Source organism: Pelodiscus sinensis, chromosome 8 (assembly GCF_052426305.1).
Source record: "Pelodiscus sinensis isolate ZL-2025 chromosome 8, ASM5242630v1, whole genome shotgun sequence".
Lineage (NCBI taxonomy): Eukaryota > Metazoa > Chordata > Testudines > Trionychidae > Pelodiscus > Pelodiscus sinensis.
Window position 1 is genome coordinate 70772165 of NC_143059.1, and position 27909 is coordinate 70800073.

The following is a 27909-nucleotide window of genomic DNA, read 5'->3' on the forward strand; positions in this document are numbered from 1 at the left end:
TCTGTAGTGTAGACATATCCATTATGTGCCAGAACCTGTCACTCTTTCACACATTTAAGAACACTTTGCCTTACTCCAGGAGTAGTTCCATTGAAAGCAATGGGAATATTTGCAAAATGAAAAGGGCAAAATATGGCCCTAACTAAAGACAATCCCTATGATCTCTATACCTCTCAGTCGTTCAGTGCTTTACCCTCTACCCATTAAAGTCAACTGTGTTGTTCCTCAGCATTCTGTATTCTGCATCTGAAATGTTCTAACTTATCCAGTATAATAGCACATCTTGGAACCTCTTGGAGTCAAAGTGACCAGGACACACAGAAGACATCACTTAGATTGTAAGCTTGTTGGAGCAGAGACAGACTTATCTTCCCCAAAGTGTGGCACAGTGCTAGGCGGCGAGGCCATCGTCCTGCTCCTAACTGTCTTCTAGCCACAAACCACGCACAGAACACCTGGGCAAATAGCGATGTCAGTGTAAATACAAAGCTGCACATGTTTGGGAGGGTGGAGGAGAGAACACTGAACATAAATTGCACACACGCCTTTGCTCACTCAGTCACACAAGAGCGGGGACCAAAAAGAAATCTCTCCTGGCTCTGAATCTCAAAAGCCCACCAGCCTGTCTCTCCTCCCCCCTCCCCAGCACGTCCTTCCAGTGCCTTTTCTACTTTCAGTGCTAATGGGTTAATTAGACTTGTAGCTCTCTCCAGCCCATCCCCCATCTATTTGGCAGAGCTTTGCTCCTCAGGTTTACTCCAGGGTGATGTAATTGGTAATCGTGTGGTCAGAGTGCTGGTACAGTGCAGGGATGTTAAGTTTAGGTTGATCCACTAATCAACTAGTCGATGGATTTTCCATCAACTAGTCGATTAGTTGATAAGCAGGGGAGCTGCAGCAGGGTCAGCTCCCGGCCGCAGGAGCTAACTCTGCAGCGGCTCTGCCTTTTAAACGTATTAAGAGCCAGCAGGCTCTTAATACATTTAAAAGGCTGAAGCACAGCAGAGGGGACCTGGCGCGAGCCAGGCCAGCTGATTCCCAGCTCAGGTGGGGTCCCCCTGCTGAGCTTCAGCCTTTTAAATGTATTAAGAGCCACACAATCTGGCTCTCACTACCCCCTGCCTCCCCTGTCCCCCTCAGAGACGGTGCCAGGGGGGTACTGGCTTTTAAGCCAGCTCCCCCCTGCAACAGCTCCTGCCCCCCCCGCCCCCCGCTGCCTCTGAGAGAGGCAGCAAGGGGGGAGGAAGTGACTAGTTGAGGGACTAGCTGACTATCCGGTAAGCTTTTGCTTATCAGATAGTCGACTAGTCGCTTCCGTCCCGACTACAGTGGCTGATGCCCAGCATCCTGTTATTAGCCACAAAGATGGTCCTCAATAAAAATGCCACCTCTGACCTGACAGTGTCTATTCATAATTTGCCTTGATCAAGCTATAGACCAGCGATGGGCAACCTCGGCTAGCGGGTGGACTGCATGAGTGGCCCTCCATCTCAGTGGGCCACAGGACAGTCAGAACCAAGATAGTCTCCCGGGATAGGGTTGTTTTACTGACTGCGCTTGTGTCCCTAGAATTTGCGGGGTGCACCAACTGAACCGTAGCAGTGCACACGGCGCTCACAATCTATGTTGTGTGCCACCATCCCGCACCTCACTTCACGTATGAAGAGGAAAACCAGCAGAATCGGGCATCCCTACCGTGTGAGCAACGATAAACAAAATGTCTTGCAGGCCACACATAGAACTGCCAAGGGCTACAGGTTGCCACCACGCGGACAGAAATTCATTGCTGGTTGCTTTCAGAGCGAATGGAAACTGAAACCCCAGGGATTCACAGAGCCAACAGAGAGGAGCATTACAAGTGGGCAGTGGCCTCCAGACACAGAGCGAGATGAAGAGAAGAGAAGTTTTAGGATAGGGAGGGTTCTGGCCCTCAGGTGACATTCTCAATACCCTTCACAGACAACAGAAGGTCCCTCCGGCTCCAGAAGCCTGCATGCAAAGTGGGTTTGATTGAAACAGAAACAGATGAGTGACTTATTAAACTAGGGTCACATTTTAAACCATGTTAGAGGACTTCCTGGAGCTGCCATAGAGACAATACACAGACGATACAATTTTATGAGCCATTTAAATGCTCCAACTCCTCAGCAGATGCAGAACAACACTGACAATTGACTGTTTGCAGGTGGTGTGTATTTTCCCTTCATTAACAAGGACTCTGGTTAAACACGTATTCTTTTATCGCCGCCTGCCAAACCCTCTACGGCCAAGTTAAATTATTCATGGCTCCTTTTTCACAAATGACACAGTGGTGGGTGAAATACGGTCCACGGGCCACAGAGGCAGGATCAGGCCCAGGACCCAGGGGGAGCCTCTGCCTAGCTCCCTGCCTGTCCTGCTCCCACACACCACTCAGAAAACCTGGCATGAGGCCACGTGGACCTCCGAATACTGTAAGCCTGGGGGGAGCAGGACAGGCCTCTCACACTGGCTCCGCCCCCAGCATGATCCCGCAGCTCTCACGGGTAGGGTTGCCAGGTGTCCGGTATTCACCCGGCCAGTCCGGTATTTGCGCCTCCTGTCCGGTAAAAAAAATTCAGAGAATACCGGACACCTAAAATGTCCAGTATTTTCTGAATTTTTCCCTGGCCAAGAGGCGAAAATACCAGGCACCTGGCAACCCTACAAACACTCAGCGCCCAGCCTCCCCCGAGCCTCCCAACACCCGCAGCCCCCCCAACCCCAGCCCCCATGCCTACCTGGTTCTGCAAGGCTGCCGGCACAAAATGGCTGCAGATCAAGGGGAATGCTTCTGGGTCTTAGTGCTCTACAGCTCCCCTATTCCTATCCCCGCTCTCACTCTTAAAGGGGACATGCTGTTTTATTTTAATTTTTTTTTTTTTTTGCTCAGCAACTTTGGTCTCCCCTCCCCCCCCTTTTTTTTCCTTCAACAGAATTTTTTCCTGGGTTTTTTTTGGGAGGAGGGAGGGGAGGGTCAGTATTTTTGTTTCAACCATCTGACAACCCTACTCATGGGCCAGTTTCCAGCCAATGGGAGCCGCCTGTTCGAAGAACAGGGAGCACATGAAGTACCCCGCCTGCTGGGCGTGCAGCCTTCAGAGAAGCCCATTACCCCTGCAGCCGACTGCTCTGAGTGGCCTGCAGGGGCATGGAAGGCAGGGAGCCTGGCTGAGGAACCTGCTGTGCTGCTGGCTGGGAGTCGCACAGGTAAGTGTCTCCCAGCCAGAGCCTGCCTCTGTAACCCCAGCCCTCCCTCTCCCAACCCTCTGCCCCTCTCCTGCATCCCTATCCTCCTGAACCCAAATCTTCTGCAGCCTCATCTCCCACCGACACTGCACCCCAAACTCCTGCACTCCCTCCAGCACAGCTGCCCCAGGTCACAACCCCCTCCCAGACTCTGCACCCTTGGTCACAACCCCCCTCCTTCACCTCAACTCCCTCCAAGATCCCACACCCTCTCCCGCATTCCAATCCCTTATTCCAAGCTCCCTTCTGCACCCAACCGCCATCCCAGACCCTGAACCTCCGCCATTACTATCATGGAAAGTACAGCCCTTGACCGCTTTCCAAATTCTTGGCATGCTTCCCCCTCTCCCCCACATCAAAAATTACTGTCCACCCCTGTACTACACTGTAAAAAGATACTGCATTTATACATGATTAGACAAAGGCCTAATGTGACACAACATAGGGAAAGCAATGATTTGTTTATGTTCAGATATTAACAGAAATGGATTCCTAGTGGCGCTGAAGAAAGAAAATGTGTTTTAATACAGTCATGCACACCTCCAATAGTAATACCGTGTAATTTATTGCACAGGTCTGCAATGTTATCACATTTATCATGCAACTTTAACTATGTCATGGACTCATAGAACACTAAAACTGGAAGAGACCTCAAGAGATTATCAAGTCCAGCCCTCTGCCCTCTCGGCAGGACCAAGCACCATCTAGATCATCCCTGATAGATGTCTACCCAATCTGCTCTTAAATATCTCCAGTGATGGAGATTCCACAACATCCCCAGGCAATTTATTTCAGGTTTTAACCATCCTGACAGTTAGGAAGTTTTTCCTAATGTCCAACCTAAATCTCCCTTGCTGCAATTTAAGCCCATTGCTTCTTGTCTTATCCTCAGAGGCCACAGAGAACAATCTTTCTCCCTCCTCGTTGTGACACCCTTTTAGATACTTGAAAACTGCTATCCTGTCCCCTCTCAGTCTTCTCTTTTCTAAACTAAACAAACCCAATTCCTTCAGCCTTCCCTCATAGGCCATGTTCTCTAGACCTTTAATCATTCTCGTTGCTCTTCTCTGGACCCTCTCCAATTTTTCCACATCTTTCTTGAAATGTGGTGCCCAGAACTGAACACAATACTCCAATTGAGGCCTAACCAGCGCAGAGGAGAGTGGAAGAATGACTTCTCATGTCTTGCTCACAACACACCTGTTAATACATCCCAGAATCATGTTTGCTTTCTTTGCAACAGTGCCACACTGTTGACTCATATTTAGTTTGTGGTCCACTATGACCCCTAGATCCCTTTCTGCAGTTCTCCTTCCTAGACAGTCACTTCCCATTCTGCAGGTGTGAAACGGATTATTCCTTCCTAAGTGGAACACTTTGCATTTGTCCTTATTAAACTTCATCCTATTTACCTCAGACCATTTCCCCCGTTTGTCCAGATCACATTGAATTATGACCCATCCCCCAAAGCAGTAGCAACCCCTCCCAGTTTGGTACCAACTGTAAACTTAATAAGCATACTCTCTATGCCGTCATCTAAATCATTGATGAAGATATTGAACAGAACCAGTACCAAAACGTACTCTCCGAGAACGGTTATCCAGCCAGTTCTGCACTCACCTTATAGTGGCCCCATCTAGGTTGTATTTCCATTGTTTATTCATAAAAAGATCATGCAAGACCATATCAAATGCCTTACTATAGTCTAGGTATCCCACATCCACCGCTTCTCCCTTATCCACAAGGCTTGCTATCCTACCAAAGAAAGCTAGCAGATTGGTTTGACATGATTTGTTCTTTACAAATCCATGCTGGCTGTTCCCTATCACCTTATTATCGTCCAGATGTTTGCAGATGAATTCCTTAATTACAGGTTGGACCTCGTAAAACCGGGACTCCCTCGTCAATTAACACCTGTGGTTTGGCAGGATCACAGGTATTCCTGGACTAGGGATGTTAAATACCAGTTCATGAATTCTTATCGGTAATGCAACTATTCTATAGTCCCCAGGGGTGGGCCGGCAGCAGGGTGTCAGGCGGGAGCTGGTCTGCAAGGGGAGCCAATTTAAAAAACAGCTCCCCTTGCAGACTGGCTGCCTGTCACCCCGCACTATTGCCTCTGGTAGGGTGTGTCTTGACTGCATCCCTGTGTCGGCAGAGGGCTGCAGATTAGGCAGGTCGACATTGCAAATGAAGCGGGGATTCAAACATCCCACGCTTAATTTACATAAAAATGGCCGCCGTGTTTGCCGACTCAGCACTTTGTCAGCACAAAGCGGCAGTCTAGAGGGGGATCTGTCGAGAAAGAAAGCCTTTTTTGACAGCTCCCTTATGCCTCCTGCAAAGAGGTTTACAGGATCTGTCGAAAAAGGCTTTCCTTCTCGACAGAGCCCCCTCTAGACTGCCGCTTTTTGCCGACAAAGTGCCGAGTCGGCAAAAATGGCGGCCATTTTATGCAAATTTAGCACGGGAGATTTAAATCCCCGCTTCATTTGCAATGCCGACAGAGGGATGCAAATTAGACATACCCATAGAGTCTGAGCTCCCAGACCCGGTGCGAGCCGGAACTGACCCGGGCTACCTGCTCGCCCAGCTGTTAAGACACTTTAAATGCACAGCCCCAGTGGGGGTAGGTCCCAGACGCAGAGCAAGCCAGGGCTGAGCCGGGGGCTGCTGACCAGCTGGCTAAAAAACATACTGGTGGGGGGAGGGGATGCATGTAGTTTATAGCATTAACAAACAGGCTTTTGCTTCTCGGTTAATCAGTTAATCGACTATACTATCACATCCCTACCCTGGACCAGGGAGTCCTGGCTGGGATCTCCAGTCAGATGAGGGCTGGGGGCTTGGAGCCCGGTGGGGCTGAGGCTGTGACTGGGGCTGGAGCCCTGGTAGGGCAGCAGGGGCTGGGGCAGTCACAGTAGTGGGGCTGGGGATGCAGCAGTCACAGCAGCCATGGTATGGGGGCCCAGGCCAGACATGCAGTAGCCGCCACAGCCCCGATAGCTAGGCCAGGGCTGAAGGTGCGGCAGCCAACGCAGCCTGGAGAGTGGGGCCAGAGACACGGCAACCCCAACAGTGGGGCTGGGGCCAGGGATGCAGCAGCCCTGATAGCAGGGCTTGGGCCAGGGCAGTCTGGGCTGCTGGGACCGCAGTAGCATGGCAGCCCAGCCGGGGGGCGGCTGGGGCCGGCAGCAGGGAGGGAAGGTGGTATGGGGGAGCCAGTAGCAGAGGACCTCCTCTGGTGTGGCAAATTCCCTCATTCAGGACTGGTCAGGTCCCGAGGGCACCGGATCCGAGAGGTCCAGCCTGTACTTGCTCCATTCTCTTCCCTGGCACGGAAGTTAAACTGACTGGTCTGTAGTGTCCTGGGTTGTTCTTATTTCCCTTTTTATAGATGGGCACTAGATTTGCTCTTTTCCAGTCTTCTGGAATCTCTCCCGACTTCCATGACTTTTCAAAGCTGATCGCTAAAGGCTCAGATACCTCCTCTATCAGCTCCTGGAGTATTCTAGGATGCATTTCATCAGGCCCTGGTGACTTGCAGACATCTAACTTCTCTAAGTAATTTTTAACTTGTTCTTTTTTTATTTCAACTTCTAAACCTACCCCATTCCCACTAGCATTCACTTTGTTAGGCAATCCCGTCACCATCAGACTTCTTGGTGAAAACCAAAACAAAGGAGTCATTAAGCACCTCCACTCCACCCATTCATCTGCTGGTTCTCAAGTCGGTTCAGTCCACGGACCACCAGGCCAATCAAAAAATTTTCATGGACCACCTCTTTTTTGGGACATGATAAAAAAGAGCAGACAATGAACATTTTGGTTTGAAATTTATTTCTCACTAACAGATTTTTGGTGCCTGCCCACGCCGTGTGATTTTGGACAATGTTCCTGTGGACCACCGAAAAAGTCACCATGGACCACCAGTTGAGAACCACATCTAATCCGTCTCACTCAGGACTAATTGTAACATCCCAAACCATGTAGCAATTTGCTACAACTGGAATTAATTTGTTTAGAAGTTAGATAAAGTTTCCTTCCTTTCTTACAAAATGATAGATTCCCCTCCCCCCCTAAATTTACACTGGCCAGAGGCCCACAAGGGGCAACTTTCCATCACGTTTTAAGGTTCGATACCTTGTAAACATACAGAGGCTGAAAGCAGGATTGTAAGTGGTTTCTCCTCCAGCCCTGGGCATTGTGGCTTGGAAGCCCTCCTGGTAATTAAACACATATGCACTACCAGCTAACTTCACTAAGCATTTCTATTACGAGTAATTATTATTGTTTCTTGCCTCCACTCACACAATGTGGCAGAAGGTAGATGGGACCTTCTTCTGAATCCCTGGCTCAGCCTTTTCTACCACTTGCATTGTTCTCCCAGCTATCCAGATGGTGAGTTAATTGCCTCATTAACTCATCAAATTCCCTATAGCTGCAACAGATCCCCGCTAACCCTTCAAAACCAATCAGACTGCCTCACTCCCTCCGACTCTATCTACACCCAGTGCCCTGTGTGATCCCCCACATGGGACTCTGCTAACTGGACCTTGTTACGAGGATCTTTTCTTCTTTTCACTGCTGCAATTCTCAAATGTCCAATATGAAACACAGTACTTGCTTTTAGCTATAGATCATGCTAGAATACATAGAGAATCACACTTCTAGCTAAGGGTGCACGTATCTAAAGCTATCTATTTTAGAAACATCCATCTGTCCTCTGTCTGTCTGCAAGTCTGTTTTTTCAAGAACTCCTCCTAACTGGTAAGAGCTAGGACCAACAAATTTGATAGACAGCTTCATAGAATCATAGAATAATAGGACTGGAAGGGACCTCGAGAGGTCATCGAGTCCAGCCCCCCGCCCTCAAGGCAGGACCAAGCTCCGTCTACACCATCCCTGACAGATGTCTATCTAACCTGTTCTTAAATATCTCCAGAGAGGGAGATTCCACCACCTCCCTTGGCAATTTATTCCAATATTTGACCACCCTGACAGTTAGGAATTTTTTCCTAATGTCCAATCTAAACCTCCCCTGCTGCACTTTAAGCCCATTACTCCTTGTCCTGTCCTCAGAAACCAAGAGGAACAAATTTTCTCCTTCCTCTTCTCCTAATTTGAAGCAAGATCAGGGTTTGGTTGTGCTAGGAAAATAGGATCTGTCTGAAACAGGATTGTCTCCCATAACATGGACATGGAGGGGGCTGATCGGAAGGTCAGCTATACTGCAGAGTGACCACTGGCGGGGCAGCAAGCGTGGGGGGCAGCTATACTACAGAGTGACCATTGCGGGGGAGCTGCACTACCAAGAGTGTGGCCAGCTAGAGCCAGGGCTCACCATCTTGCCAGTCATGGCCCCTTGCCTCATACCCCTCCCCCAGCCCCCAGCCCCTGGCTGCAGCGCAGGAGTGGGGGGAAGGGGAAGTCGTCAGGGACAGGTCTTCCTCCCCTCTGCTACCTGTACTGTGACCAGGAAGCACTGGCAGGTCATTAAAAAAAAAGGCATCTGGGATGAAAACATGGATAGCCATACAGACCTCTTAACTAGCAGTATAATTCCAACATAACAATAATGGAGTCGTTCTATCTGCCCCGAGCCACACTGACAAAGGCATTCGACAGAACAACTACTTTTTTCCAAAAAGAAAATCATTTGGGATCTGGAAGATATTGCTCCCCCCCCCCCCCAGGTTAGATTGGCAGATACTTTGGGGAATTTTCACCCGGCATGGGATATGGGTCACTTACAGGTTTAAACAAGTGTAAACATCAAACCCTCTGTAACTTCAAGTCTTTAAACCATGATTTAAGGACTTTGGTAACTCAGCCAGAGGTTAGGGGTCTGTCACAGGAGGGGGAGGATGTGGTTCTGTTGCCTGCAACGTGCAGGCGGGTCAGAGCAGATGATCATGATGTTCCCTTCTGACCTTAAATTCTATGAACCCATGAGTATCTTAGAGGCCAACTTCTTCCCTTCAGTGTACGCACCTGGCTTCACTAACTCCACTGGGACCTCTGTGAGCCCCTGGTGGCACGATTTGCCCCTCTCCTTGTTACTAGGTGATATTAAAAATAGGACAGACTCAAAATAAAAAACTCCATAGTTCTGGTTCCTGAACTTTGGAGAAAAGTTCAGCCTGCAAAACATGTCTAGATGCCTGCATTAAAAATGAGCACGTAAGATCTAGAGATCCGAGGTCGTAAGACGTTAGATGCTGCATGCGTTCTAGTGCTTCACACCGATGAATCAAGAGTCAGACACTTCAGCACAGTTGTGGGGACTGAAGCCCGCTGCAGTCGGCTGTGACGTGCTATAAATGTCAACTACATACCCTCGGAAGCAGCCTGTTCCATTGGAAGGGTGCATGCCAGCAAGAGCCCGAATTAAAATGTTGGCGGCACAGGCACAGCAGAACTGGCCCCACTGTGGATGGGTCAATGGCCGGGCAAGGACTGACCAGTGCAAGGGAGCTGCTGCTTAGATCTCCGTACTTAGGGTGATACAAGGCGAAACGGGTAAGGCAGAACACAGGGAAAACATAGACTAAGAGACCATCACTGTGGGCATTTTGAAACCAAATGCCTAGCTTGGAGCGAGGGGTGTGGCTGATCTCTGCAAACATCCATCATGGGATGGCATTTGGAGGGACAAACATCTCAGGTGAACAGCTTGTGAGACTTTGGTGCCACTTCCCAAGTACCTCGTATCTGAACCCTCCGCCCCAAGACAAAAGCTGCCAATTCTAGCTCCCGATACAGTCATCACCTTCTTGGCCCAATGTCCGTTAACAGAATATGGGCGCAGCTGCTTGTGCCCCACAAACGATAAAGCCTCATCCTCTTGTGACAAAGCAAAGCGCTGCCTTTAGGACTCCTGCTCGTGCGGTCGGAGGGGCTGGCTTTTTTATTTTAAGGAGAAGGTGTGCACAGCTTGATCCTAGAGCTTCTTTAAGTTTGTCTGCATGGCGGGATAACATGGGTGTGACACTGTTTGTGCTGTGTCCAACTGCACTGCATTCAAGTGCACTAGGAAACTCACTAGTGCACTGGGTCTAGTGTACTGGGAACTGCACACCAACTGGGTCTACACAGGCTAATTAATGCGCAACACATAGACACGTTAGAAATCCCCTTATAGTGTAGGCAGGCCCTTTGCCTCATGAATTCAGCGTTACTTTGCTTACTGCTGTACACCCCTACATCCACTGTTGCCACCCTGTTTTAGTAGCAATGAGTGAAGCAGGACGCAGGACAGAGCTGTCAAATCCAGCTGACTCTTCCCTACCAGCACCGACGTGGCCTTACCACATGTCAGCGAACACAAGGTAAAATCCCAGTGAAGGCAAGTCTATAGTTTTCCACAAGTTAGCAGGGCAAACCCTAGGGCTTCACCTCCACGTGCTAACTTGCGTTCAAACGACAGATGCAGTCTCTGTTAAGATTTTACCTCGTGCTGGTTATCATGGGTGAGCTACCGCAGTTGAAGAACACCTTGCTTTTCCTAGTGACAACAAAGCCCAAGTGACCAGCATTACATGCTGAGGTGCTAAATCAGTGGAAAGCCACCTGCAGCACTGGAGCTCCATCTGTGGCCCGCAGACTCCATGTCTGCCCCCTTCTCGCACACGGCAGCCCCGCACTTCCTACTGCTCCCCTCCCTCCTAGCACTTTCGGAGCACCATGAATCAGCTGATCCACGGCTGTTCAAGCTCTGGGAGGGTGGGGGAGGAGCAGGGACGGAGTACGAACCAGCGGATTCGGGGAGGTAGGAGGCAGAGAAGAAGTGCACAGGCTGCACGTGGAACCCCAGTGGGCCACAGACCTCAAGCTGCCCACCACGAGGGTCCTCTGAAATGAAGAAGGGCCACTCCTGCAACCCACTCACTAGTCTTGGCTGCTCATCGCTGCACTAGTGTCTGTTTCCCTGCTATGCCCTTCGGCTTTCATTGCCACATCTTCGGCTCTTCAGTAAGCTAGTTCCTTCTTGAAACAGGCACTTCCATTCTGTTCCGAAAAGATCTCCAGTGTTGGGATCTCCAGAGCTCCTGGGTCTGCCAGCCTGATCATCTCCTGTGAGGGGCCAAACTGTCACAATTCCCACTGGATTCATTCAGAGGTGAGGTTGCACTGCACCTCTCTGGATCCAAGTCAGCTCATACCACACCCCCGAACACGTTTCCAGTCTTTTGGATCCAGGGAGTGGATCCAGTTCCTTTGAGCTAATATTTTGAAAGCAACGTTTTCCACTACGTAACAACTGCTTACCCCAGAACGTGTGGAGGGAGCATGAGCTATAAATCTTCCATTCACCTACCCAACGAATCACGCTATTGCCATCAGAGAAGGAATCACACAAACAATACAATGCATTTCCCGACCCCATAACTGGGAAAGCAAAACAAGACAGAGGAAGTTTTATAAAGTACATTCCACACTGCAGTATGTGCACTGAAGTAGTTTTCATTGGTGCAAGTTCTCTTGGCAGAAATTCCTTTATTTACTGATAGTTTCTAGTGATTTATTGTAGAACATCCTCCTACTCCGACAATAAATGTTTGATTGGCTTTAAACACTCTAATTATTATGGGTTCCGATTGTAAAATTTACTCTGATGGAATTTAACAATCTTTCTCTTTCTCAACAGCAGATTTGGTACGAGTGGGATTTTTTTTTAATCTACTGGACAGACAGTACCTGGAGAATTTATCACAGGGATTGTCCAGCATCATGTCTTAGTTCTAGGACATGGGTCGATACACTCTAAGCACTCAAGTCAAGAAATAGCATTTTCAGAAAGGCACCTACCTAATAGCTGCACCCCACGGGTGAGTCCGTATACGTCAATCAAAGCCCAGAGGGGTTCCGTGGTCCTCACCCCACTGAAGAACAACATGGCAGCAGAGTCATTGACCCGATAAAATACCCGTCCCTTCTTGTCCACCCAGAATGCTATGATGTTTCCTTCATTTGCAAACTCTTCTGGCAGGGCCTTGGCCCAGAATCCACTCTGGGAAACCAGGTCCGGGCAAGCGTACTTTGGCAACGTATCAGGATTAATCCGGGAGGGATCCTTGGAAGTAAATCCAAGTCGGAGAGCCCCACTCCAGCAACACTGTTTCTTTGTTATCTGCAAAGATAATAGCAATAAGAAAATCCTGCATTCCAATTGCACTTTACAGGCTAGGAGTTCCATGCTGGGCCATACAGAAGGGTGCCTGGAGGATTCTCAGTGCTCTCAGCTCCCATTGGATCGGGGCCTGTATATTCTAGAACCATTTAATCCACCCCAAAAAATGGTGCCATCTCTGGGGTGGGACATGGAGTCTGCTACGCAGCACACAACAAAAGGTTATGGCCTAACTTAAAAGAGACTGTACCAAGTAGATACTGTAGGGCTACGTCTACACTGGCATGATTTTCCGGAAATGCTTTTAACGGAAAAGTTTTCCGTTAAAAGCATTTTCGGAAAAGCCTGTCTAGATTGGCAGGACACTTTTCCGGGAAAGCATCTGTGGCCAATCTAGACGCGCTTTTCCACAAAAAAGCCTCGATCGCCATTTTTGCGATCAGGGCTTTTTTGCGGAAAAGAGAGCTATGCTGTCTACACTGGCCCTTTCGGGCAAAAGTCTTTCGGAAAAAGACTTTTGCCCGAACGAGAGCAGCATAGTTTTTCCGGAAAAGCACTGATGATTTTACAGGAGATCGTCAGTGCTTTTCCGGAAATTCAAGCGGCCAGTGTAGACAGCTGGCAAGTTTTTCCGGAAAATCAGATGATTTTCTGGAAAAACTTGCCAGTGTAGACACAGCCTAGGGGACTAGAATTAGCACTGGTGCACAAACTAAATTCAGTGTGTGGGGTAACTGCATTCTGCTTAGCAAACCTACTCTAGGCAGAAGCACCAAAAAAACATTACCCCTCACAGGATTTTACCTCTCCTGTGAAGTAGTGATGTAAGAGAGTAGTTGAGTTGACTACTCACATTCCCCTCCCACTGCCTCTATATCAGTTTTCATAGGTAGGGGTTCCTCGGGATATGAAAAATTATTTTAGGGGTTCCTCCATGGGAAAAAGGCTGGGAATCACTGCTTTAAGCATATAAAATGGAAATGACAGAAGTCCATTTGTTGCTGAAAAACTGGGGATTATTTATTGCCGCAATTTCACTGCAAATCCAAACACCCTCCTGGGACCCTAGATAAACATGGCCTTGTTGTACAACTTGCTCCACAGTCTCTTGCCAATGTTTTACACTCATCACAAGCAACCCAAGCAAATATTCATATGGTGATATAGGGAGTATGTCCCCTTATACTAATCAGCCCCATCAAATACACAGTTGTCAACGCAGGTTCATTATAGACAAACTAGTATCAAGGTTAAAATCCAGTGTAAACCCTAGCTGGACAAACAAACCAACCCCACCCTATTTTTGGCTAAAAAGGCAATGGTTGATGAAGGACCAAATCCCCTACTCAGCAAACCACCCCCATTTGACAGGCTTGGGACTACAAGGCAGTGGCTAAGTTGTTCTATGACTGCTGCGTCCTACATCCATCTGCTAATATCCACAGATCCACTAACTCTGGCCACATCCTCACCCACTGCCTGGAATCCCACCTCCGGGAGAGCATGAGGGATGCTCACCGGAACCCAGATCCACCACACATTGGCCATCTCCATTTGCTGGCACTCTGGCCTTCTGGACAACTTCTGCCTATTGGACTTCTTAGAGCAGCAGAGAAGGGCGCAGGGTTAATTCTGAAATGACACCTCACAAACAGGGGCAAGTCCCACAGGCCCTCACGCAGGCCTGCAGTGGGAGTCGCACCTAACAGGAGGCATAGAGAGAAGTTGGTGAAAATCTGACTTAGAAAACTCAAACACTTAGGGGACGTCTAGACTGGTGGGTTTTTCTGGGACACCAGAGGTATCCCGGAAAAACTCCGCCGCGTCCAGGGAACGCGTTTGCTCTTCCGCTTTTTCTTGTGGAAGAGCAAATGCACTCTTTCGGGGAGCTCTGTATACCTCGTTCTACGAGGAATAAGGGCTTCTCCGAAAGGGGAGGCTTTTCCACCATTTGGCCCAGTCTAGACAGGGCCAAATGGTGGAAAAACCTCTTCCGGAAAAGCAATCGGAAAAAATTACGCAAATTGCAGAGCACAATTTGCGTAGCTTTTTCAAAAAAACCCTCCAAAACCTATAGTGTAGTCCTAGCCTTAGAGGTGGCATTTGGGAGAAGGGAAGTGGGAGAGAGACAGATGGAAAGGGAATCAGCAGAAAACAGACAATGAAAGGCAACAGTGTTCTTCAGATTTATGGCAATCCCCAGGGTACTTTTTCTGCTCATGCTTGTTGACTCTTCATGTGCAGAATTGCCATTCGTTTCCGTGGGAGCTCTGCTTGGGAATTCCTTGTGCACAGATGAAAGTCCTGCCCACTAAGCCTTCATGTGTGTTCTGGAAGTTAAAATCCTCATCTCCATGGACAAATATAAACACCCAGCTTCCTGAGTAGGGACAGGAGAACTGGTTCAGGACTCAGAAATGAGCCACAATAAAGTCTACAGTTTTGTCACGGAGGTTGCGGAAGTCACAGATTTTGAGACTTCGGTGGCGAGGTGCCCTGCAGCTCTCAGTGCCAAACCCCCACCCACCATGGGTGGAGGGGGGGGGGGTCTAGAGCTGCTCCAGCTGCTGCTGGAGGCTGCAGGCCCCTGGAGTTACATGAAGCAGGGGCACCTCACAGCTCCTTGCCCTCCCTGGCAGGGTGAGAACTCCCGGAGCTGCAGGGATACTCCACAGTCCCCAGCTGCTGGAGATGGGTTCTAGCTACTGTGCAGCTGCCACACTTCAGGCGACGTGGACCCAGTGGATCCCCATTTTGCCAAGGATATTTTTTGGTAAAGGCCACAGGTAGGTTACGACTTCCTCGAATTTTTCTTTTTTCTCCAAGACCCATCCGTGACTTTTACTAAAAATATCTGACACAAAATCTTAGTTTTGCCCATGAACTTTGCCTAAAATGAAAACCTTTGGTGAGGTGTTTCAAATGCAAAGTAATTAGTTAACAGCCGTCTCCCACCCCAACCATCTCGTTAGTAGTCAGGGTCATTTGTCTCTGCTTTTCTCAGCTATTAGCCAACAATCCCAGGCAACTAGGTCAGGCCTGCTGCACTTCCCGCCTGCATGGAAACAGGAGGAATCAGATATATAGAAGCCTGTTTGAGGGAGTTTTCAAAGTAAGGGGCCAGAGCTGGAGAGGCATTGAAGTGTTCCTTGTTAACTGAGTACTTGGATGGCCACCCAGAAGAGATTCAAATGCCTCCCAGCTGATTAGCAGAGCTCCCACCAATTTCTATTGGTGGTGCACATCCGCACATGTTCAGTGCACATAACAAAATTTATTCTGCATGTGGATGGAAACATTTAGAGGAACACTGTTGTTGCGGGTTCTCATTTCCTACTGAATTCAATGGGAATGAGAAGGCTTGGTGCCTCCCAAGAAACGCTCAGCTCCAAGTTTAGGTTCCACATTTGCACACCCAAGAGCTTTGCATATTTCAGAGACGTCCAAGGGTCTTCTCTGAATTGAATGGAAGAACCTCCAAGCCTTTGGCTATGCTCTAACGGTGGTGCAGCCTAAGGAGCCCTAGCTAAACGCATCCGCTGGGAACAGTTCTCAGGACAAGAAAGAGCGCATGATCTATATGTCAGGCTGCTTGTGGTGGCTGAAGGCTTTGGTGCAAAGGGACATCTGGGCAGGGGAAGTGTTGTCCTATAGGAGAACCCCAAATCCTATAGGAGAACCCCAAATCTGTGTCACCCTGCAAGTACATGACCCACAATGGCGGGGAACCAGCCTGGCGCCAGTGACCAAGTGGGAATTCTGCAACCGCCTCGTCTCTGACCTTGCCAGGGGCAATTCTGGGAGTCTCAGACTCTGTTACTGCAAAGCTTGTTCTCCCAGCCCACCGCTCTGACCAGGCTGACCCCTCTCTTGGCACCCCTCTACCGGCTCCCCTCTCCGGAGCCCATCAGACACAAGCTGCCAGGTTTCCACATTCAAGGCCCTTCATTACCTCGCCACACGCAGCTTCTCTCTCACGCACCATCGACAAGTCCACCCTCGATGCAGCCTGAGTAAGCCCATGATGCCAGCCTTCATCGCTGGCTAGTTACGTTTTTGAGCAAGCATCTTTGTGCTCCTCCCGCATGCTTGGGAGGAGCTCCCTGAAAAGCAGCCTCATTACCCTCTGTCCTATTCCTCCTCAAACTCTCTTCTGCAATGCCCGCAAAGAAAGACACTCAGGCCGCTGGAGTGTGGACAGTGTCGTCTGTCAGGCTGACAGGTGCGGTCTCATTTCCTTGTGCTCCCCATCTACCTAGCCCTTTCTCCAGTCTTATTCTGTGCGCTTCTTTGGGACAGGGACTGTCTTTTTGTTCTGCATCTACACGGTGCCTGGTCCTAGTCTGTGACTAGGGCTCCTAGATAAGACACACAATTAATTATATTAAGGCACCAGGATGGCACAGGCACAAAGACTGTGAGATCAAGAACCTGGGTCCCAGGAAAGGGACGGCAAACATAAGCACAGCCACACTGGGTCAGGCCAAAGGTCCATCTAGCCCAGTGTCCTGTCTGCCGACACAGTGGCCAATCCCAGGTGGCTCAGAGGGAATGAACAGAACAGGGAATCATCTAGCGATCCCTCTCTTATCACCCTTATCTGGCTTCTGACAAACAGAGGCTAGGAACTCCATCCCTGCCCATCCTGGCTAAAAGCCATAGGTAGACCTATCCTCCATGAATGTATCTAGCTATTTTTTAACCCTGTTATAGTCTTGGCCTTCGCAATATCCTCTGGCAAGGAGTTCCACAGGTTGACTGAATTGCATGAAAATGTCTGTTATAAGACATCCTAATGAGCAACCTATCTCTGTGTTGACACACATACACTACTATGAGCCATACTTCCCTTAGCCTGGACTCCTGCCTATGCTTCTCTGGGAACAATGTTTATACAGGTTCTGCAGTAACTTACTCATATTTTACACCTAGAGCATTTACCCCCTTGCCCTCCCTGCCAGCACTTAAGGCAGTTACAATGGCAACGAGGCAAGAGTCATTTACTCACCTTTAGCCTGACTTGCTCATAGACCATGATTGGCCTGTTGCTGAAGGTAATGGCATTGCAGAAGCTGGCCTGCCGTTTCACTGCCTTCTGGGCCGTGTCCATGATGATCTGGGACCCCTTGGTGTGGGGGTGAAAAAGCAGCGGACTGACAGACAAAGTGCCGCACTGCGGGATGGGCAGACAGTGCTTCTGCTTGTGGTGGCATCGGTGAGAGGAAGCCGGAAAGGGTCCACCTATAGAGTCTGAGACAGCATAGAAAAGAAAGTGACACTTTAACTGTGATGTGAGTAATAATGAGACGCTCTCAGTGCCAAATCACAAGGCTATGTTGGAGGGATCTGCTAGGTGAGATAAGAGCGAGTCTAAATCCCAACATCAGAAATCACTAAAAAGTCTTTCTGCAGTGTCTTGACTGTAATACAAATCTATAATCGCACAGACAGCGGCCCTCTAGCCAGTCCGAGGGGGCAGAGCATGGCACGGGGAGCGTATGGAAAGTGTCAAGGACATTTTCAGAAAAAGAGGGCAAAACTCAGCTCTGAAAATTTACCTTCAAACATGCATGTGCCCCTGCATGCACAGACGGCTGCTACTCCCTGCTCCACAGCTGCTCCTCTGCCACTTGCCACCAAGATCCAGCTACACCTGAACTGCCTTTTCCCCCCTTACCTTCCAACTGCAGCGCCACCCCTCCGTTTGCCCCCAAGATACTGCTCTGTCCAGCCTCCTCCTGCACCTTGCTCGCTGTCACACTCCCCACCCAGCAGCCTTCTGTTGCCAACCAGATGGTCTCCTGCACCAACCAACATGCCCCCCCTGCGCCCCAATGGTTCCCAAGCTGCAAACTGAGGAGAAATCCTTTTTTTAAACCTTCATTCAGGAATGAGGAGCTAATGTTCGGGGGAGAGGGGAGCGAGGAAGCTAAGAGGTGCATGAAGCAGGCAGGGATTATGTGCACATCTAGCCAGGGATCCAAAGAGACGGTTTATAAATTAATTGACCTGGTCACTACAGCAGTTTTGCTGGTTTATGAACGAATTGATTCTTCTTTGTTTCTCCACAGCATACAAAGCACACATTGGTTTGAACACAAAACAATCGTCATATTGAGAGCAAGTCATCTGCCTCCTTCTTCACATGCACAATACAGCACATATGTTCACAAGTGGGGGGGGTCACAGAAATAAAGAACAGACTATCCACAGAAATACATTGATTATTTGATGTTACATGAGAAACAGACGTTAACTCCTGTGTGAGCAATGCATTCCACGGGGAGTAACAGTTAATTCGAACTAAGGAGCTAGTTCGAATTAACGTTTAACTGCCGCGTCTAGCCGCGGGCAGTTAGTTCGGACTAAGGGGAATTTAAAAATGGCGGCGCCGGGAACATGCAAATGAAGCTCCGGTTGCCCTCATTTGCCTATCTAGCTTGAACTAACGAGCTCGTGTAGACATACCCTAACAGATTTATTTGGGCATCAGCTTTCGTGGGTCAAAACCAACTTTTTCACATGCAAGTGGTTTTAATCCATGAAAGCTTATCCCCAAATAAAACTGTTAGTCTTTAAGGGGCCATAGGGCTCCTTGTTGTTTTTGCAGGTACAGGCTAATACGGCTACCCCTCTGAAACTAAACACCAATAAACTCTGTAATCGTCATGGGCTGCATGGAAGGAAGCATCAAATGACAAAATGACTGTCTAGGAAGGAGCATGGCGGAAAGGGATCTAGGGGTCATAGTGGACCACAAGTTGAATATGAGTCAACAGTGTGATGCTGTTGCAAAAAAAGCAAATATGATTCTAGGTTGTATCAACAGATGTGTTGTAAGCAAAACTCGTGAAGTCATTCTGCTGCTCTACTCTGCACTAGTTAGGCCTCAGCTGGAGTACTGTGTCCAGTTCTGGGCGCCACATTTCAAGAAAGATGTGGAGAAATTGGAAAGGGTACAGAGAAGAGCAACAAGAATGATTAAAGGTTTAGAGAACATGACCTATGAAGCCAGGCTTCATGAACTGGGCTTGTTTAGTTTGGAAAAAAAAAGATTAAGGGGGGGACATGATAGCTGTTTTCAAATATCTAAAAGGGTGTCACAAGGAGGAAGGAGAAAATTTGTTCCTCTTGGTTTCTGAGGACAGGACAAGGAGTAATGGGCTTAAAGTGCAGCAGGGGAGGTTTAGATTGGACATTAGGAAAAAATTCCTAACTGTCAAGGTGGTCAAATATTGGAATAAATTGCCAAGGGAGGTGGTGGAATCTCCCTCTCTGGAGATATTTAAGAACAGGTTAGATAGACGTCTGTCAGGGATGGTGTAGACGGAGCTTGGTCCTGCCTTGAGGGCGGGGGGCTGGACTCGATGACCTCTTGAGGTCCCTTCCAGTCCTATTATTCTATGATTCTATGGAAATTCCTTGGGCAGTGTAGTTGGCCACAGTGGCGTCTTCGTATGAATACCAGAGAGTCATAAAAATACATCTGCCTCAATTACTGTGGGCAAAACAATAATGCTACATAATCTTTAATCTAGATAGCAACAGATCGTCAGAACTGGACCCCACTCTTTCTAGACACTGGGGTAGTTTAAATCTGTATCCAGACTTGGTTTCTTAAGGCTGTTATTGTACTAGGTCTGAACCAGAATCTAAACTTTTGGAAAAGTTTAGATTTTAATCAGAACTGTGACTAAGCCTTGTTGCTTATCTAGCTAAGGGACCAATTGTTCTTAATTCACCCTTTCATCATTTTCTCATTAGATGTGGAAGAAATGCCATCACCTAGGACTTGCAAAACTAAGACAGACATCTACAGGAGAAGAAAACTACTGTAGATAATAATCCTGCATTAATAGGGGTCTGGACACATACACAACACACAGCAGTTACAACACAAAACACTCATTATAGTGAGAGTAAGTCATCTGCCTCTTCACACACAGCCTAGCACGTGGGTTAAGGGCAGGGCTTATAGAATTAAGTGTTTTTATTGATACACTTCATCTGAATTCTATGAAATCAGCATAACAGATAAAGCATATCAATAGAAAATACTGGATTTTTTGACCCAGTGGAGTGGGAGACTTGTAAGAGCAACAGCTGGCATGGAACGCGCGCATGGAGAATGGCAGCTGGGAAGGTATGGGAAGAGGACAAGTGGAGCAGCCAGCAAGAAAGAACTAAAGATTAGTATTTTCCACTAGAATATAGGTCAGGTGTAAAGTGACTGATGGGGCGAATGCAGTCCAGTACCATGCTCTGATAGTACCTGGTAATTCAAAGGAAGAGACGGGAACCCTGCAGTAGGCAGATATGGGATAAGCTGTGGAAGTTTCTTCCGAAACACATATGTAGGGAAAGGCCCTGAGGGAAGAGTTTTTATTCCCTTGCAAAACTCTCAGATTTTTAAAAAGTCATAACTACTCTGGATATGTTATTCATATACATGTCCAATCCGTTTCTGAATCCTGCTATGTTCTTGGCCTCGTGATATCTTGTGGCAATGAGTTCCTAAGGCTAAATATGTATTCTGTGAAAAATAGTTCCTTTCATCCATTTTAAATCTGCTTCCTCTCAATTTCACTGAACATGAGATAGGGTGAACAGAGGTGCTTTATCTACCTTATCTATACTGTTGACAAGTATCAGCAGGGTAGCCATGTTAGTCTGCAACCCTTCTTCTCATATGCTAGTATATTTATGCCTGGCTCCATCAGACGCATGGAATGGAAAATACAAAGTGGGTTTCTGCCCACAAAAATCCGTTAGTCTCTAAGGTCTTTAACTCCTCCTTGCTCTTATCTACACTATTCAGTACTTCATTGGCCTCTATTGTGTTGGCTCATTGGTCTCCTTTCTAAAGTAAACAACCCCAGTCATTTCAATCTGGCTGCAGATGGAAGTTTTTCCAAACCTTTAATTTTTGCCATTGCTGATCGCTTAGTTGCCTTTCTATTTTTGTTATACCCTCCTAGAAACAGCCAGGGCTGCCCACAGAGGGAAAGCTAAAGCAGGAAACTCCCCAGGGACCAGCTTTTAAAAGGGCTCCTGGCTGCAGCTAGAATACTGTGCAGAGCATCCGGGCAGCTCTGGAGGCGGGGCAGTGGACACAGCATGTTCCAGGCCGTGCTGAAGGCTGGCTGCCCCTTGCCCCGTCCGAGGCCCTACACCTTCTGGGAGCATGGCTTCCAGGCTTGCCAGCTTGCCTAGGGCCCAGCCTCCTGTTAACAGACGCCCAAATCCTCAAAGGTCCAGGTCCCACAGATGAGAGTTAGGCACCTAAATATTTTTGAATATCTGGGCCAGAGTGACAAGAACGGAACACAGTATTCCAGGGGAGGAATTTCATCTCTAACGTCTAGGACGCCTCTCAAGTCTTTTTGCCATTGGTACAGCGAGCCGCGTGCTCCTGGTACTTTTGAGAGACTACAGAAAACGACTTGGTTTCTGGATAATTTACTTTATTGGTAAAATGACAGGTTCCTAAAAGCCAGACTCATCTTAGGGAAAGCTGCATTGACAAAGCTGCATCAAAGGGATTTTTCCCCCCTCAGATGTTCCCATGAACATTTTTTCTACTCCACCCCCAGCCTGCGCCTGCACCCTTAACACACTTCCAGGCCCCCAACCCCACACTGCTCCTGCACCCCCCTCCTGCCCAGACCCCCCACTCCTAGCCCACTCCTGCATCCTACCACCCTCACAGATCCCTGAAACCCCCAGCCCTCTCCTGCACTCCCTCCCACCTAGGCCCTATCTGGGTCTGAGGTAACTCTTACATTGCACTTAAATTGAAAAAGTGATCTTGCAGTTAGAAAGTTGGAGCCCACTGGGCTAGGTGAACCAAATATTCTTTTCAGGCCTTGCAGCCCAGCATGTGTTGTTATGATCCAGCCGTAACTGCCAACAAGTTTAACAGCCAAACTCAAGGACATAAAAAGGTTTTGGAAAACATTTTACTGGACTTCCACAGAGGAGCTGAAAGCTTCAGTCTTATTGCCATGATTGTAAGGTGGGTTGTCGCTCTCGGCAGGACATCATGCGCTTTTCAAACATGGAAAGGGAAAGACCAAAACGGCTCTCAGCTTTCTAAACAGGCTGGAATAACAGTGCGGCATATGTCCAGTGCATCTGCTGTAGCAGCAGTATGCAGCCCTGGGGAGCTGTGCCATTCTGCAGGACCAATAGCGGAAGGATATGTATTTCCAGTGATGATTTAGCACTGCAGAGTGGAAGCAGGAATGAAGTCATCTTAGAACACCTGAGAGGCTCATAATGTGACCTTTGCATTTTAAACAGACACTAATGTTGCGTCTAGACTGGCAAGTTTTTCCGCAAAAGCAAGTGCTTTTGCGAAAAAACTCGCCAGCTGTTTACACTGGCCGCTTGAATTTCCGCAAGAACACTGACGATCTCATGTAAGATTGTCAGTGTTCTTCCGCAAATACTATGCTGCTCCCATTTGGGAAAAAGCCCTCTTGCGCAAATATATTTGCGCAAGAGGGCCAGTGTAGACAGCTAAAAACTGTTTTGCACAAAAAAGCCCCAATGGCAAACATGGCGATCGGGGCTTTCTTGCGCAAAACCACGTCTAGATTGGCACAGACGCTTTTCCGCAAAAAGTGCTTTTGCGGAAAAGCGTCCGTGCCAATCTAGACGCTCTTTTCCGCAAATGCTTTTAACGGAAAACTTTTGCGTTAAAAGCATTTGCGGAAAATCATGCCAGTCTAGACGCAGCCTAAGTGTATCCCACGAGATCACAAGCCTCGGGAATTGGGGAAACTGACTCTACTAAAATCCAGGTGCAGCAGGTTATTAACACAGATAGAGAAAGAGATTTCCTTCTCCCATTCTTTATTTAAAGACCAACTCTTTGGGTCCTTAAGAAGTTTGCCTGAGTGAGGACCTCAGCAAATGGTCCTTAATAAAACGGATGGCGATAGCCCGATATGAATGATGGTGCCTTGCAGTGATAATGGTTGTGATGGGCCAGATATTAAGGTCCTTGCTTAGTTCTTCCCAGGGCAAAACTTCCTTTCCAAAAGTGAGTTAGTGTGGTGGCCACCGTCTCAGCCAAGCCTCATCTTCAAAGCTAAACACTGAGTATGTAATGCACAGCGGGGAACCTACAGCCCGGGGCTTGGATCCGGCCCCGGCTTGCCTGGATCTGGACCCCGAAGCTCGGGCTCCCCCCTCAAGCATCCGGGAACCCACACTGGCACTCCTCCCCCGCAGTCCCTTGTGAGGTGGGTGGAGCCCCAAGCCTTGTGGGCTGGAGTCAGGAACACCAGCGCCAGATCTGACCCACAGGCTCTTCCATGCACTGCTGTTCCCACTCCCTGGCTGGGGAAATGGCAGAGTAGCAAAGTGCTTCCTGGAGGCTTTTCCCCTGTCACGCCGATTGGCTGTAATCACAGACAATGGGAGCAGCAGGGGGCGGTGCCTGGGAGCGGCGGGCGGAGAGGGGCAAGGGGGCGGGACACATGTGCGTCCCTAGAGATCTGTGCCAGGTAAGTGCCCGTCATCACTCAGACTCCCCACCCCAACCTGCTCCTGCACCCAAACACCAGCCCAGATCCCCAACCTCCACCCTGCTCCTGCACCCCCTCCTGACCAGACCCTCCACCCCCAGCCTACACCTGCACCCCCCTCCCACCCAGGCCCTAACCTTCTTCCCATTCCTGCACCCAATCTGCCACCCAGACCCCACACCTCCAGCCTGCTTCTGCCCTCTCTCCACTTCCGCACCCTACCTCCTACACAGAATCCCACCCCCAATCCTAGGCCACTCCTGCACCCCCTCTTTTGCCCAGACCCCACCCCACATCCCAATCCACTCCTGTACCCCCTCTTTCACCCAGACCCCACATCCCAATCCACTCCTGCACCCCCTCTCCCACCCATACCCCCACACCGCAAGCCCACTTCCTGACAGAGGCCTCCTACACACTGAACCCTGCATTTTTGGCTCCATCCAGAGCCTAGGGGGCCCCACAAAAATCAACTAGCCTGGGCCGTCCTAGGCTCTGGTGTGCGAGGGGAATGTGGGGAGTGTCTTTCTCCTTCGCAAATGGGGCCCATGTTAGTTTTTTTGCTTCTCACTTTTGTGTGGTCCCCAAACTGATTTTTCTATGTGTCAGCAGCCCCTGACCCAAAAAAGGTTCCCCACCCCTCTACAGCTTGACCTAAAAGAGGTGGCCTCTGTAGATGTAGGCTGTAGCAGATACCTTTCTCTATGGACTGGGCACAGAGGAGGACACGTTGTACATACCAGCAAGAGGGTTATACTAGCATGTTAGGATTTGGCCGAGTACACTTCATAGAACCCTTTGTTAAAAGCACCGATATCCCTGAGACCCGATCCACAGTCTGAACTTTTCCATATTCTCTGATTAAAAATCACGATGTGACTCTGCATGTTGATCGCAAATGCTACTGCTCACATGCTGTCCCAGTGACGCAGAATACAGTCCTTTTAGATTACCCCCTCCTCCGGGATTCAATGGCGCGATATGGAGCTAAGGTAAATTCGCAAGGCCGGATTCTCTGCTGATACAAAATGCTGCCGCGCTGTTGACGTCAGTGGAGTTACCACAGCTGAGAATCTGGTTCATGAAGCTCTGCTGCCACAAGTGATATGTTACCCCAGGAAGATGAGAAAAGTGGCTCAGAAACAAACTTTGCAAAGAAATGTAGGTTTCAGAGAGGGCGGCAATTTAAGAGCAAGGCTCTTACTGCACAGCATGACTTGTAAACCAGCAAGGGAGTAACGCTCCCCAGTGACATAACAGTGGGTACGATGACACATGTTATAATGATAAAAACAGCCTGCATCCCCCAAGGCCTCCCACAAATACCACAAGACAACAGATCCTGTGAGTCACACAAGAACAGCGTCGCATCTGTACCAAAACACCACCCCAGATATTTGTGTCTGCCAGACGGCTACAAGTACAGTGAAACACCATTGGCTTCAGCAGGTTTCTTTCGGATTTATAAGTGTTACTGAGAACAGCATCCGCCCCTCCCCCGTGACGGGTAAAAATCAAGACAGACCAAAGTTTTCAAATCATACCTGACAGAAACACTGCTGAATGCAGCGCTGTGATGGCCGTGTTGGTTCCAGGCTATTAGTAGAGAGATAAGCTGGGCAAGGTGATTTTTTTTTTTACTGGAAAAACCCGTGAGAAAAACAAGCTTTCAAATTACACAGGGTCATTTCAGAAGTTAACACAGAATCTGATTGCTCCATTTTGTAGGAGACTAACTGGGAGGAAACCTTTGAGTGATATTCCTCCTGCAGATTTCTCCACACTTATGCATTGGAGGCTGAAATCACAGGCCACATAACCACAGACCCCCTGCAACCTGCATTCAATTCGGGTGAAGACAATGAGGCTTGGTCCATTGGTAGGCCCAGATGCTCTGTGTGCCTTCTCCTCTTCCCTGCTTTGGCAACATCGCCAGCAGCTCCTGCTGTGTGAAAACACACTAGGGCTGGACCATGTTTCTGCCATGATCTCTGCAACACAAGTAAGGAGACAATGCTTTGCAAGGAGTTAGAATTAAGAGACACTTCGAGATAATGGTCCTGGGTGTAGAATCTGAAGAGACTGCCATGCAAGCAGGAACTGGAGAAAAAAAACACCACCACATTTTCATGCCCTGATGCCCACCTGCCGAGGAAGAGCAAAGAGCCGAGGAGAACCAGTAAGAGTGGTAAAGGTGAGTTTTCTTGGGGACTAGTTACAGCGAGAAGGACTAGACCTATTCAGAAAGGGAGAGGGGTGATTGTTATCTTCACAGCTGAAGATGGCTGAAGTGTGGTTTGTAGTCTAGCACGCTGCACCATGATAACAAAGATAGGAAGGGAAGAAAGAGAACATATGTAAAAAAAAAAAAAATACGAAGGCTAGAGCTGCATATGAGAATGTCTTGTCCAGGGAGAGTTGTTCTGCTGCAGAAGAAAAGCAAGCATGCTGCAATCAGAGACAGGCAGGGCGATGGGAGGGCAGGGAGACTGTTCATAATAATTTCATCCACAAAGAATTAAGATTAGTGAGATGAAGCCTCACAGGGCTCAATGAACTGCATTTCTTCTCTTTGACCACATATGTCCAGCAAGGTACCAACAGGATCACAGTGACTGTTAGTAAGAGCATGGGAAGAAACCGTGATCATTTCTTATTTTAGAATCTCAGACATTGCCTTCAAGCATTCATGGCAAACTCCAAGACGGACACATTACTAAACATCAACAGTAGCTCATGCACGGAAACTCAAAAAAAACTCAAAACCAATTTTCCCATGGTGTAAACTGTCTCAGGGAAGCATGGGAGGGACAAAGGAGAACTACAAAAATACTCGAAAAGCTTAAAAAACAACCAATAGTCCTGCAGCAGTTTGCCACCGCAAACATGTTTGTTCTTCTTCCATCAAACTGTGGGTCTCCAATGTGAGTCCAAGTCTTCCCGTGCCTAGTACATGTTGGACCTGTCTAGTGCGCCACCCTCGGGACCCGACTGGTGCTGAACCAGCGAATTTGCTGGACCATGGGAAGGTCAATGATGTAGCCAGTGGGTCTCTCTCTATTTTTATTTTGCTGAGGTGACTCAACAGAACAATGCTTGCAATGCTGCTTAGTAAGGTATGGCTGTACCGATTAGGAATGTGAACGTGTATCCAAGTACATGGTTAACTGATGACCTTGGGCTCACTGGTTAACCCTCCCCACCAGCTATCTCTGTACCTGAGGCAGCAGGGGGGCAGGCGGAGCTGGTGCATCTGGGGGAGGGGGGAGAGAGCTGCCTGACACCCCTCCCCCTGCTGCCGCCTGCAGAGGCAGCAGCGCAGGGGAGGGGAAGTAGATGGGAGCTGGTACCTGAGGGGGAGCTGGCTTGAAAGCCGGTTCCCTGCACATGCCAGCTCCCATGGAGCTGCCTCCCTGCCCCCCAAGGTAGTGTCTCCCAACCTTAACAACGTGCTAGGAGGACAAATTTCACCCCTGAGCTAAGGAGGCAGTATGGACCAGTGCATATGGTACTGGACTTGGATTAAGGAGATTGGTGGAATATTCCCAGCTGTCCTACTGACTGGCTGAGTGTTATTTTGGTGAGTTTCATTTCTGTTTCCCCTCCGACCGCTTGTTTATTGTAAGCTCTTTCAATCGGGGACAGTCTTCTCATGTGGTTCTGTGGGCGCCACTTCCTACAGCTCCCATTGGCCAGAAATGATGAACCACAGCCACTGGGAGCCGTGCCTATGAATGATCAATGTAAACAAACTGTCAGCGGATTACCCTGATGGACCGCATGCCAAAGCTTGCCAACCCCGCTAATAGATATTCATGCTCCACCACGTCACACCCTGTGGCACCAATGAATACTCACTTACCAGCTCTGTAATAGTTGATCAAACCTCAAAAGCCCACGTCTGCCGTTTTTCCAGCACAGCTATTGGGATGTACTACGAATAGGCCAATAATGGGACCAGAATTTAAAGACTCA

General features: G+C 48.7%; 1 protein-coding gene across 4 annotated transcripts in view; it reads right to left on the reverse strand.

Moving 5' to 3' along the window:
* Positions 1-27909, reverse strand: part of NEURL1 (neuralized E3 ubiquitin protein ligase 1) — a 257507-nt gene that overhangs the window by 82321 nt on the left and 147277 nt on the right. For all 4 annotated transcript variants that reach the window (XM_075935544.2, XM_089780226.1, XM_006120851.5 and 1 more), the window contains 2 exons: positions 17409-17650; positions 12079-12400 (listed from right to left, as the gene is read on the reverse strand). In XM_075935544.2, coding sequence (XP_075791659.1) covers positions 12079-12400; positions 17409-17650 — 564 coding nt within the window. The remainder of the gene's footprint in view (positions 1-12078; positions 12401-17408; positions 17651-27909) is intronic.